At 48.4% G+C, this 14,074-nt stretch overlaps 1 protein-coding gene across 5 annotated transcripts in view; it reads right to left on the bottom strand.

Annotated features, from left to right (window-relative positions):
- The window catches only part of WARS1 (tryptophanyl-tRNA synthetase 1), a 34,285-nt gene that overhangs the window by 4,398 nt on the left and 15,813 nt on the right, over positions 1-14,074 (bottom strand). For all 5 annotated transcript variants that reach the window (XM_041758181.1, XM_041758184.1, XM_041758180.1 and 2 more), the window contains 5 exons: positions 9,842-9,961; positions 9,153-9,335; positions 3,817-3,917; positions 1,831-1,943; positions 1,459-1,632 (listed from right to left, as the gene is read on the bottom strand). In XM_041758181.1, coding sequence (XP_041614115.1) covers positions 1,459-1,632; positions 1,831-1,943; positions 3,817-3,917; positions 9,153-9,335; positions 9,842-9,961 — 691 coding nt within the window. The remainder of the gene's footprint in view (positions 1-1,458; positions 1,633-1,830; positions 1,944-3,816; positions 3,918-9,152; positions 9,336-9,841; positions 9,962-14,074) is intronic.

The following is a 14,074-nucleotide window of genomic DNA, read 5'->3' as shown; positions in this document are numbered from 1 at the left end:
GAGTCTTGGTTTCATTGCCTACAGGATAGACACGGCTCCCCAGGCGGTTGTCAGGACTCAGTGAGATTACATGGGCGAGCATGTGGTGACGCAGCAAAGGCTACTGCTGTTATTTTTGGGAGGGCTGGAGCAGATGTCCTGCCCCTGGCCGGTGTGGAGGCTGATTCTGGAGTAGAGGATGGGCGTGGGAACTGAGAACAAGGGCCTGGCCAGATCCTGTCCTGCCTCACAGGCTGCTCACAACCCCGGTGGCCTCTGTAGCTGTGTGCTTCCTGACTTCATGCTCACTGCCCACTCTGCCCTCGGGGTTTTGCTGGTCCCTGAGTGGGGAAAATGTGGCAAAAAAAAAAAAAAAAAAAAAAAAAAAGAAAAAACAAAAAAACAAAAAAAGAAAAAATGTGGCAGACCCAAAAACAACTTCTTTAAAACAACTAAAAATGCAAACAAAATGCCTTCTCTTCTGGAGAGAAGAGAAACCTTTCTCTCTCTTTTATACTCCATGCTTTGGAACTTCCAGCAAGTAGTGAAAGGGGAAGAAAAAGCCCTAAATATACCGGCTTCCAAGAGAGGGTAGCAGAGCTGGCGGTGGCCACTTCCTGGAAGAGGGTTTGGACATTCCCTATTGTCAACCAGAACCTGCTAGGAACTTCGGAAGGGTCACGGGCAGTGACTCAGAGGGTTGCCTTACACAGCTCAAATAGATTTGGTCACTTCCGCTGTAAACGTCTCACCCACAAACACACACTTGATTCCAAATAGAATGTCGACAGCTTTGTGGGACAGCGGGGGGCCTGTACTTGTACTGGCAGTTCAGCTCCGAGCAACAGAAGCAAGGCCCTGGGAAAGAAAAACGCTCAAACAGATTCCTAATTCTCATTTCTTTGGTGACTGGACAAATATTTGTTGAGCTCCTGCTGCATGCTGGGCTGGACAGGGCTGTCCTGTTGAAGGGCACCCTCCCACTCCTGGTCTCCATGAGAACATGTGGCCCCTAAGCCCCACCTTGGTCAAGCTGGTCATCCTCTCTGGCCCTCATCCCTCTAAAGGCACTCACCACTATCCCCACCGTGAGAAATAAAGCCAGAAAACATAAAGCACCTGGTCCATTTGCTGGACTACAGCTGTTGCTCAAACATACTAGAATATTTTCTATCATTTACTTTAAAGAAAACTGCCACGACGTAGCTTCCAGAGCAGAGTGTTTGTGAGAAATGCAGAGAAGACGAAAAAGAAGGAAAATCCAAGGTTTTGCCTAAATGAAAGGACACAGAATAAATTGAAGTCTGGGAGCAGGGTGGGACCAGGGACAGGCCGCCTCAAGGTCGCAGGCAGCAGCCACTGATCCTGGAACCCAACGCTGTGGCGGAGCAGGCTGGAGGGACACGTGTGTGTGCAGGTGTGTGGGGCGTGTTCCGCCCTGTGTACACAGGCTGCTCCTCCACCCTGGGCAGTGCTCACCTTGGTCTTGATCTGCTTGGCGGTGTCTGTGAGGAAGATGGAAGAGTTGGGGTCGCTGGCGCTCATCTTGGTCTGGGCCCCCTGCAGGGCTGGGAAGAAGGTGGAGTGCAGCAGGGCTGGTTTAGGGTAGCCAATCCTGGGGGCGACGTCTCTTGTCATCCTGAAGTAAGGATCCTGGGGGAAGAGAGAGACCTCTGAGGACAGCTGGCAGAGATGGGCTGGCTGGTGGCCTGTGAACATCCCACCACGGGATGCTCCCGGGCCCCCAACTCGCTAACAGGATTGACTCCCACCCAACACCTTTTAAAACCTCCTTTCCCATCCAAGAGTGCAGTGCCCCAGACCGAGGACCACCTCACTCTGCCTCCTGACCTGGTCGATGGCACACGGGATGAGGCACTGGATGTCTGTCCTGTCTCGGAAGATCTGAGGGAATGAGTTGCTGAATGAGGGGGCGGCCTGGATGGCAGGAAAGCTGATCTTCCCTGAAAGCATAAACAAAATATTTTTACGGATGACACCAATTCCTGTTTTTGTTAATTCATCCAGCAAAAGGGATGAACACGAATAGGTGTTCTCCCCTTTAGAGATGTGATCATCACTCAAGAGAATCTGAAACCACAGAACAGTAGGGAGGAGAGACAAATCTACAGTCCCAGGGAGGGCCTCCTTTCAGGTTTCCTTAATTTCTCTCTGCATTTCTGTTGTGATTATGCTCTATCTAGCTTTTTCCTTACCCCTTCCCTCACTCGGTGACATTTACGATGTGGTTATTAAACACCCTCTGTCCTGTAAAGGTGTCCTGTAATGTTGAGATAGTTTCTATCTATGGGCACATGGTTTGTTTCTCACCTTTAATTATTATAAATTACGATACCCTGATACCTAAAGTTGTTTTCAGTATTTTGGATGTTGCTGTTAACACAGCTATTGCTATTTGCTTTGGCTCGCACAAGTGGTCAAAGGGCCCTGACCTTCATGTAACCTCTGACAAGTGGTGCAGGGCCAGCCTACACCCGCTGTGCTATGTGGGTACACCCAGGCATTTGCGGGGCCGGCCTGGTGCTACAGGACTAATTCTGGGGCATAGCTTCTCTTCTCTCCTGAAAGTCCTGTCTCTGTGATATTTTCTCCTAGCAGGGGTCTTCTCCCTACTTCAGGGACATCCCATTTTTGGGTTCCTGTCATTCTCTGGGGGACCAAGTGGATGGCTGCCACCACCACTAGCACCCTGTTAAAACACACAGCCATGGGGGCCATTCCGTGTGTGGGTGCCAGGCTCTGTGCTCAGGGGCTTCACCAGGCTTGTCTACTGCTCACAACTCTAGGAAAAAGTGCCACACGGCCCCCATTTTACAGATGGGGACATTCAGGCTCGGACTGTTCACAGCAAGCAGTTGGCTGGGCCAGAAGTCAATCCCGGCTGTCTGGCAGCACAGTGTGTGCAGCTATTTATAGGTCTATTGTCTCCCTGCTTGCCGAGGGCCACCTTCCCTGAGATATCTTCCCATTAAAAAGCAGCATTCCATGGATAAAAACCCATTCAAAAGCACAGGGTTTATGCCCCAACTGTCAGGAATGAATCTGACTGAAACATCAAAGAAAAGGGTCTTGCTCATGTGAAGAGCCTCCCAGTGAGGCCTCTCCATGGCTTTTCTCTCTGCACTTGTCCTGGAAGGTCCCTCACTGACAGGGCCCTGGGATGTGCCCCCTCCTTGAGGGCAAACTCGCAGGCACAGGCTGGGATGCTGTCCTGGGCTTGCAGCTGCTTGGCCTGGAACTGTACTCCAAAAACAAAGTAGGGGAGGGGATTAGGAGGCCCACAAGTCTCAGGGATCAATTCTTTGCTTCAGGAGCTAAGCATCTAGAAAGAGAAAGCTGACGCGTCTGACAGGCACAGAAGTATATGGCGAGGGACATAGAGTGTGTGTGAGGAGGCCAAGCCACAGGACTGTGAGGGTGGGCAGGGTGGGCTCTATGGGTCAAGCCCATCCTCTTACCAGGTAAACAGAGGCTCCTGGCCATCAGGGGAGGTCCTCCTGTAGCCCCTGGGCCTCCATCAGAGCCGCCCACATTGGCTGGGACCCCATGAGCATGCAAAGGAACTCGTCACCCCCACCCTTTTCTTTCTTACTTTTAAACCTCTTAGTGGGTGAGAGGCCGACAGATGGTCCTCAAAGTGCAGCCCCAAGGCCCAGAAATGGGACTGTAGGCATCGTACCACCTCTGCTGGGTCCTGGGAAGACCTGCCCCTGGGCTCACTGTGGGGAGGTGAGGGGCAAACATTGCTACCTGAGAGGTAGCTGGGCCTGGGGGCAGATGCCAGCACTTTACCCCAGGCCACAGGACTCTACTTACCGATGGAGTCACTGTCGGTGAAACCGAAAATGCCTTTCACTTGGTTGAAGGTAACGTGCTTCTGAATCTTCACCACATTCTTGTAGAAGCCTGGGCTCATCCTGCAAAGACAATCAGAATGAAACCCCAGGTTCAGAGGGTGGCCTCCTGCTGAGGCCAAAGCCGCAGATGGTGAAGTATGAGTGCGCAGGTGTAGGCTGAGGACACAGACTGGGCAGGAAGGTGCCCAGAAGGCATCTTTAGGCAGAGAGAGCTGTGACAGGCCAAGTGGAGCTGCCGTGGAAACGCATGGAAACCAGCGCCAGGCGATGGGCGGATGAGGCAGGAACACAACAGGTTCAGATTCAGTGGCTAATGTGGAGCATTTAAACTCTGCCCAGGTCAGCGGTCAAGTGTGCTGCAGAGCTTCCGGTCTGGGAATCCCGAGGGAGCTTTCCTGTGAGACAGAGTCTGCTCTGTGTTATTGGAAGCCAGATATTTGTATCTTGTTGCCAGTGTGTCTGCAGAGAAACCGACACGTCCAGCCACCAAGGCAGCAACAGGGCTGGGCCACAGTGGTTGATTCAAACGACCAGATGCTCTCTCCTGGATGGTGAGGGATGCTGATAAGAGGCCTGGACTTGTGGCAGCCATTCTGCTACCAGTGGGACCTAGGCTGAGGGTGCAGCAAACACAGGGAGGGGGCAGGACCCAGAGTGACATTTTTTGTTTTTTAAAATATTTTATTTATTCATGAGAGAGAGGCAGAGACACAGGCAGAGGGAGAAGCAGGCTCTATGCAGGAAGCCCAATGTGGGACTAGATCCCAGGACCCTGGGATCATGCCCAGAGCCAAAGGCAGACACTCAACTGCTGAGCCACCCAGGCATCCCCCAGAGTGACTTCTTACACGGCATCTCTAATACTTAGCAGCTCTACTCTCCCATTTTCCAGAAAAGGAAAAAGTGGGAAAGCTAACGTTTACTACATGTTTGTATCATGTGGCAGGAGCTCTGCTAAGTGCTGGACATGGGTCAACACTACTCTACTTCACTTTGAAGCAGTAGCTTCGCACTTTCCAGATAAACACCGAGGCTCTGAGAGGTTAAGGGTCATGTCACAGACCCAGAGAGTACAGGAGCTGGGATCCACACCCAGGCTCGGTTGGCTGCAACATGTATGCTTTTCTCACGTCCGGAAGCTTTTGAAGGAGTTTAAGCCTTTGTCCCTAGATGGAAAACTCCTCAATGACTTTAGGGTGACAGTGGGGGGTGGGAGTAGGACGGGTTGTCAGAAATCCAGGGGCACTGGCTGCCTGGGTCGGGGGCAGCCAGGAGGCAGGGAGGGCTATAAAAACAAAGACCCTGCTCCAGGGTTTGTGGCAGGTTGAGCAGAGTCCCTTCCATTCAGCAGCAGGAGAGGGATAGGGGAGAGAGGGGCTTTCACTTGGTAGCTTGCTGAGTTTCGGGCCCAGAGCACTGGCTGGGGGTGGGAACAGTGTCAGAGAGAGAACAGGCGCCAGGAACCCAACACCATGAGAAGTGCTCCCTGGAAAGATGCCTGTTTTGTGGTCCTGCTGAGACAGGAACTACCTCTTGCTGGAGAGGGGTCCTGGGAGACCACAGCATGCTTCACGCTGCTCACACCCTAATGATGACAAGTAGCTGTCTGCCACCTGGGGAGAGGGCCGCAGCAAGATTCCACGCATCCTTGGGTGGAGGCAAATGCAAATTCTAACCGCCAGGACAAATCAGCAGGTGGCCAGCCTTCCTCCACCTGTGGTCACACTACATGACAGCCTTCAGCCCCACGTGGAGGGAAGTCTATGGTACTCCCTGTGACAGGACGCCAGCCCTGTGGTATTTGAGCAGTACTTCTGAGTAAGTTAACTGACCTTACTCGGAAGATTGGCTACTTCTTTGCCAGCCAGTGCTCACGCCACACAGACTAGAGGATGAGTGAAGGGGCTGCCCCATGAATGCTACAGCCTTCCCCAGGCAGGGGATTGGTTTCCCAGGGGTGCACTGAGTGCCCATGCAGTGTGACACAGGGCCCGCATGCCAAGACTTCGCCCCTGTGGACAAGGAACAGACCTGAGTGATGGCTGAATGCCACACACTGCCTTGGGGGAGAATGCTTGCCCTTCACACTCACACAGTTTAAAGCACATTTTCCAGATTACCTTATACAGGACCAGTGACATGTGACACTCACATGTGACATGTGACAATCACATGCTGAATGTGATTTCTAGATCATACATTTGCTGAACACTCACTAGGTACTCCTCGAAGGCCACTTTATATGTTGCACCTCATTAAGTTCTCATGAAACTGTGGCGTTGGCATCATGACCTCCTGGCCACTGAGCAAACCCCCTCCTTTGTCCTCATAGCACTCATCACCACCTGGCTTGTCATCGTTACCTGCCGACTCTCCCTGACACAGTTGTGGGCTGCTTTCTGGCAGCTGTTTCCCCAGGGTCAGTGTGATTTGTAGTAGATGCTCAAGGAGTACCTACTGCGTGAATGAGTGGGCTGAGCAAGCGGGCAGAGGGCAGGTAACTCAGGTGTCTATCACACAGTAACCGGTGGTCAGGATGAGCATGCAGACGAACGCATCCGCCTGACTGCCTCTAATACCAAACCCTCGACTTACAAGAAAACAGAGGCTCAGAGAATCTAAGGACTTGCCCAAAGGAACCAAATCAACCGGGAGCAGAGCTGAGTTTGGAACACCAGCTCTCAGGTTCCTGGGGCGGTGTCTTTCCATGCCTTATGGCTCCTAGCAGGAAGGCCTCTCCGGGCCCACGTGCAGAGCCAGGAAAGTGTGCGCTGACAGGGTGCCCAGAGCCAGCCTTGCCTGCCACAGGCTTCTTTCCTCTCAGGGCCCCGGACGCTTCATTCCCACCCAAAGAGAGGCTGGAGGGTAGCTTATTTATAGTTTCAGCCCCTAAAGACCAGGAAGGAGCTTTGTTAAATCAAAGACCTGAATTTTAAGTTAAATTTCAAGAAAAAAGTAAAATGCCCAACTGTTTAAAATACTCTTAAAGGGAATAAGACATTTGAAAACAGGATTTAACTTTTAAAACTTCTTTCCTGACTTTAGGTTCGACCTAAGAGGTCTTTCCAAGAAGAGGCAGCATGGACCCTTTGACCCTTTGATTTGCATGTTGTTTGTGTTTTCATCCCTACTCTGGGTTAATGTAGAAAAAGGAAGTTCCTGCAAAGGTGGGAGCATAGGTGCAGAGCAAAGGTGGAGGATACCAAGTGCTGTGAGCAGAGACAGGCTAGGCAAGTCACCACAGACCCCATGTTCTCTCAGAATGTGCTGAGAGGAGGATGAGTCATCTGGTGGCCCTCTCACGTGCACTGTTCAAAAGTTCACTCCCCTTCACATGCCTACCACTCTGGCCATCTTTGTGGGCTTATAAGAAGTGTTTGTTCCCAGCCCACCAGCACCTCAGTTCAGGGAGGCAGGGACTCTGCTTGGCTCACTGCTGTGTTCGCAGGGCCTAGGAGGATACTGGCCACAGAGAGCACTCCATAACTGTTTTACTGACCTAGCGGGATAGGGTCACCCCTCACCCCATACCAGATATGGCCAAGGTGGAGCCTGGGCTGCTGAGGGGCACATATGAATCTGGCTGTAGGAGGGACAGCTCCCAAGAAGAGGGGATGCTTGCCCATGTGTTTGGAGACTGAGTAGGCCTCCTCTGCGTTGGGAGAGGTGAGGTCAGGAGAGGGGTGGGAACTCTGGGTAGAGAAGACGTGGTGGGGGTATGGAACTGCAGAGTGTTTCATCTAGCTAGAGGTGGCAGTGATGCTGGAGAGGAACACTGGCCAAATGTTTTTTCTGCGACAAAACAGGTACTCCAAGAGAGAGGGGCCTGTGAGCTAAATGGAAAGTGAACACTTCATCATGATGACACAAGTGGGAGAAGTGCAGGTGGGGGCGTGGTGAGACCATCTGTGCTTTCTGGAGGGCACTGGCTTTTGGGGGATGAGGCCGTGAGGGGCTGCTGTGGGAGGCAAATGGCAGCACCAGAGGACGCAGTGACTGGGTAGCTAGCTGCCAGCACAGCCCGGCCCTGAAAAAAAGCAGCAGGACCCAGGGTATGGCTAAGCGCTCGAGCAGGTGAATCGGGTCCTTTTAAGGAATGAGGGAGACATGTTAAATAAAGCGCCATGAAAATTATAATAATGATGACACCTAACGTCTCATGTAACCCAATTTTGTGGACCAGGCTTGTTCTGACTCATGACCACTAAATAGAGGTGCCAGAACTTGAACCCGGGTCTGTTTTCTTCCTTCAAAGACCGTGTTTCCTCAAGGACACCACAATGCCTCCATGCCCACAGAGACGTGATTTTAAAAATCTCACAGATAATATTAGAAAGTTATTAATTGGGCAGCCGGGGTGGCTCAGCAGTTTAGTGCCACCTTCGGCCCAGGGTGTGATCCTGAGGACCTGAGATTGAATCCCATGTTGGGCTGCCTGCATGGAGCCTGCTTCTCCCTCTGCCTGTGTCTCTACCTCTCTCCCCCTCTCTCTCTGTGTCTTTCATGAATAAATGATATATATAAAAAAAGTAAGTTATGAATTCATTTACTAGTTGGTAGAAAGGCCAAAATTCTTACCAAGGTGACTATTTCTCTCTTTGGATATAAAGCCACCAGTCATCCTATAAAGGATATATTCTGGGGAAATGGTAATAAGCAAGCTCCTCCACCCTTAGTCTCAACACAGCCCGCTCCATGCTTTCACCGCACCCATGGCCTGATAACGAGCCCTCAGTGATGGGGGCCACATCCTCGGGGATCACCAGTGCCTCGCGAGGAGCATGGCATCTCAGGTGTTCAGGAAGTACTTGCTGAGTTGAACAGCATATTCTTGTTGGGACACCTGACAAAGTCTTATTTTTCTAACACACTTCTTGGTAGTTGTTTGGGATGGTGAAGACCTCAGAAGATTCAATTCAAGGATTTTCTGAGTGCAATATTTTGGCTGTTGAATGGCAGATTTAAACAACTGGACTGTGAAGTACTGAAGTACTACTCCCAGTACTGAATGTGCTGGGAGTCTTTTTTTCTGCGACAAAAAAGGTACTGCAAGAAAGAGAAAGACCCTAACTTGACAAACTGTCCTTGGAGAGAAACCTCAATTCTGTCCCAGGCTGGGAATGGGAACCTCAGCTGGTGAACGAGACCAATAAACCACATCCTAATGTTTCATAAGGGAAGGAAATCATTCCCCAAGTCTTTAGGCCATTTCAGATATGTCTGACCCAGCATGGGCTCGAGGACCTGCCGTCTACATCTGCTTTTTTAGAAGGCAGCCAGGCACCCTCTCCTTACCCCATGTAGTCAAGGTCAGAGAAGATGAAAGTCTTTTTGATGTCAAAGCCACAGGCAATGATGTCCTTGGCATTCTCCACGGCATAGCCGTAGGCCTGGTCCAAGGTCAGGTCTTTCCACAGGTACTTCTCGTCATCTGTCATCTGGATGACCAAGGGCACATTAAACACATCCTGCAGCCACCTACAAGACACCAGGGAAGAAGGCTGCCATCTCGTTTCCCGTTCTGCATCCAAAAACACAGTTCTTACCAACAGGGTCCATCAAGTTTTGTCTAGGCAATCACACCATCTTATGCTGTGGGGCTGGAACTACATGTATTAACTCAGCTCTGTGCTAGCTGCTTTATACTACATTGCAGGCTGGTGATTGCTTTAGGAGGCAGGTATCATCACTCCCCTCCTGCAGACATGGAAATGAAGGCTCAGTAAAGTAACTCTGCTATGGTCACAGAGACAGGGACAAGAGAAAACAGGCTGGCTAACTCTAAGGCAATGCTTGCTCCATCCTGCCATGCTTTCTAAAGTGACACCAGAAACAAAGTGAACAGAAGCCACAAAGGCACCAGGTCCCTCATACCTTGTTTGTTTAATAAACTAGGGGTGTCCTGTCACTCTAGATATGGTTTATAAGTTAACATTCCTGATTCACTAATAAAAGTGATAAAAGGCATTTGATGCAGTACTTACTTTGTAAAAATAAACGGGATGAGGTGACCTACATGCATTGCTTCGGAAGAGGGGCCCCTGCCCGTGTACAGATAAAATGGCTTCTTATTTTCATAGGCGTCAAGAATTTGGTTCATATCTCTAAAGTAAAAAAAAGAGAAGAGGAAATGGTGTGATTTTCTGAGAGAAACACTAAAGCGCTAATGCTCACTTGCAAGAGACAGAGAAAACACAATGATTAGAGTTTGTTATTCTTGGTGCCCAAATTAGAAAAATGACAGGAAACTTATGACATGGTTTCCTTTCTCCTATGATTTTTTTTTTTTTTTTGAAGATTTTACTTATTTGAGAGAAAGAGAGAGAAAGCATGAGCAGGGGCAGGGCAGAGGGAGAGGAAGAAGCAGACGCCCTGCTGAGCAGGGAGCCTGACCTGGCTCCTGATCCCAGGACCCTGGGATCATGACTTGAGCCAAAGGCAGATGCTTGACTGACTGAGCCACCCGCGTGCCCCTCTCTTGTGATTGTTTTAAAAGTATAAGACACGTAGGCCTGGGATAAAAGAGAGGTATAGTTAGGCAGTTGATGGAACCCCTTTGGAAACTTCAAATACTGGTGTTCACATACCATCTGCTTTACACCTGTTCCTGGGAATGACACCAAGCCAACACTACATAATTCTTAGTCAGAACCCTCAGTCCTGAGTCTCTGGAGACCCTGAATGGGGAAGACTGCACAGTTCCACACAGTCCTAACTCAGGGATGGGAGTGAGGAAGACCTCCTGGAAGTGTGGAGGGAAGTCCTCAGCTAGAGATCTGATTTGGGCTTCCTCAGCCAGGCTGGGACCAAGTGTCCTCACCTGGGAGTCATTCTGGACTCATCTGCCCTCCCCTAGAACTGGGGTTCACAGATAATGTATACGAAGGGTCCTCCTTCCTGGCTGTGCATCAGAATCACCTGGTCATATCACCTCTACCTGGGTCCCACCTTCAGGAAGAGGTGATATCTGGGAATCTGTATTTTTAAGAAGCTCCCTCAGTGATCGCAATGTTCACCACAGTGTGAAAGCACTACTCTAGGGTATAACTGTTTTTGTTTCTGGATAAAATGTCCCAAAATAAAAGAGGACCTTTTCCAGAGGTCTGGGTAGGAGACTCCATACAAGAGTATTCTAACAAGTGACTCCTCTTCATACCCCACACCGATGATTAACAGTGTTCCTCTCTGGGCTCACAGGATTATGGGAACTGTTTTTTTGTGTTTAGGGCTTTTTTTTTTTTTTTTTTAAACCTCCAAGGAACGATTCATACACTGTTTTTGAAATAAGGAAAGAATAAAAAAATTAATTCTGGAAGAAAAGAGTCCTTCTCTGGCTGTTATGGGCTTACAAGAGAGAACACAATGTGGCTGTCCCATGGGCTGTTCCTGCAGTCCTTGAGAGCCCCTCATCAGTGCCTGGGGGCAAGGCATTCCAGGGAGTGCAGGGAATGCACTGAGGCTTGCTGACCAAGCTCCACTTTGTGAGGATGGTTTCCTGCAGTGAAGGAGCACAGTCAAAGCCCACAGTTTGCAGCTTGACAGCCCATGCTCTTTCTCCCCTAATGCCCTACCTTACGGATGATAAAATCAGATAGAGGGGCATTCTCAAATCCTATGATGACCTAAGCCAAGAGACTAAAGATCACTACAATGAAGTAAAGTAAGTTCCATGGGCAGTGAGAGCTGCAAAATGCTAAGATAAAAAGTTCTGATTTAAGATCAACAAAATTGGTAAGCCTTGAGCTAAACTGACCAAGGAGGGATAAAAAAGTAGACTACTGAAGTCAGGAATGAAAAAAGGGACATTATTGACTTTATAGGAATAAAAAGGATGAGAAAGGAATACTAAGGACAATTGTATGCCCACATACTACACAATCCTGATGAAAAAGACCAATTCCTGGAGAGAAGCACTTAGCAAACTAACTCAAGAAGAAACAGAAAATCTGAACGGATCTGTAACAAAGAAATTGAATTAGTAATCAAAAAATGATCCACAAAGAAAAGCCTGGAACCAGACGGCTTCATGATGAATTCTATCAAATATATATATAAAAAAAAGACATTAATAGGGGCACCTGTGTGGTACAGTAGGTTAAGCATCAGACTTGATTTGGGCTCAGGTCATGATCTCAGGTCCTGGGGTTAGGCACCATGTCAGGCTCAGCAGGGAGTCTGCTTGTCCCTCTCACTCCCCCCACCCCATGTTCTATCACTAAAATGAATGGATAAATCTTTTTTTGAAAATATATTTTATTCATTTATTCATGAGAGACACACAGAGAGAGAGGCAGAGATACAGGCAGAGGGAGAAGCAGGCTCCATGCAGGGAGCCTGACATGGGACTCGATCCTGGGTCTCCAGGGTCACGGCCTGGGCTGAAGGAAGGCACTAAACCGCTGGGCCACCCGGGTGGCCCATGAATTGGATAAATCTTAAAAAAAAAAAAAAAAAAAAATTTAACAATCCTTCACAAATCCTTCTAAAAAAATTGAAGAGGGAATATCTGCAAACTCATTCTGAGGCCAGGATTATCCTGATACCCCAAGCAAAGGTACCAAGAGAAAACTACAGATTCTTATATGAGTACAGACACAAACATCCTCAGCAACTCTCTGACCAAACCCAGCAACATAAAAAGGATGATATATCATGATCAAGTGGGATTTATCCTAGGCATGCAAAGTTGGTTCAAAATACAAAAATGCATGAAATGTGATACACTATAGTAACAGAAGACAAAACCACATGATCATCTCAACAGATGCAGATAGAGTTTGACAAAATCTAACACCTATCATGATAAAAATACTCAATGAACCAAGAGAAGGAAACTTCCTTAACATAATCAAAGGCATTTATGGAAAATCCATAGCTAATGGTGGAAGAGTAAAAGGATGCCCACTCTCACCACTCTTATTTGACACTGTAGTAAAAGTTCCAGCCAGAGCAATCAGACAAGAAAAAAGATATCCAAACTGGAAGGAAAGAGTAAAATTAGCTTCATTCTTAGGTGACATAATTCTACATATAGAATAATGTCCTACAGAATTCTCAAAATCCTATAGAATGTAGGATTCTACAGAAAATCCTATAGAATCCTCAAAAAAAGACAAAACCTACTAGGCCAATAAATGAAATAAGGAAAGCTGCAGGATATAAGATCAACAGACAAAAGTCAGTTATATTTCTATAGAGTAGATTTATTTATGATGAGAAATATATTTGGTCTTTGTCACAGAGTTCCTAAAATCCATGGAATTTCCTAAATGATAAGAGGGATAAATATGACATTCACATAACAAAGCCCTTTTCAACCACATCTAAGTTTATATTAATAGGTGACTTTTAGAAAGTTCCTAGGTAACCTAAGGATGGGGACTGGTTGCCGGGGAACCAATCCAAATCAGAAGGTTGGTACTTTTCTGACCCCTTTCTCCTAAAAGGGGTTGGAGATTGACCTTAATCACTAATGGCCGATGATATAATCAGTCATACCCATGTACTAAAGCCCCCATAAAACACCAAAGGATGTGGTTTGGGGAGCTTCCGGGTTGGTGAACATGTGTGGGTGTGGGTAGGTTGGTACACCCAGAGAGGGCATGGAATCCCCACCCCTTCCTACATAACTTGTCCTCTGCATGTCTTTCATTTGCCTATTCCTAAGTTATATCCTTTTATAATAAACCAGTGATCTTGTAAGTAAACTGTTTTCCTAAGTCATGTGAGCTGCTCTAGCAAATTAATTGAACCCCAGGAGGTGGTTATGGGAACCTCTGATTTATAGCTGGTTGATCTATAAGATGTCTACAGATGACAACCTGGACTTGTGACTAGCATCTGAAGTAGGCTGAGGGGGGGCTGTCTTTTAGGACCAAGCCTTTAACCTGAGGGACCCAATGGTCCAAATGGACAGTGTCAGGACCAAATGGACAGTATCAGGACCGAGTTAAATTGTAGAATACCTAGCTGGTGTTGCAGAACTGCCTGATGTGTGGAAAGCCACACATCTGGTGTCAGAAGTGAAATTTTTTTTTTTAAGATTTTATTTATTCATGAGAGACACAGAGAGAGATAGAGAGGGAGAAGCAGAGATACAGGCAGAGGGAGAAGCAGGCTCCATGCAGGGAACCCGATGTGGGACTCGATCTTGGGACCCCAGGATCATGCCCTGGGCTGAAGGCGGCACTAAACCACTGAGCCACCTGGGCTGCCCC

Source organism: Vulpes lagopus, chromosome 6 (genome assembly GCF_018345385.1).
Source record: "Vulpes lagopus strain Blue_001 chromosome 6, ASM1834538v1, whole genome shotgun sequence".
Taxonomy (NCBI): Eukaryota; Metazoa; Chordata; class Mammalia; order Carnivora; family Canidae; genus Vulpes; species Vulpes lagopus.
This window is presented reverse-complemented; position numbering and strand designations above follow the sequence as displayed.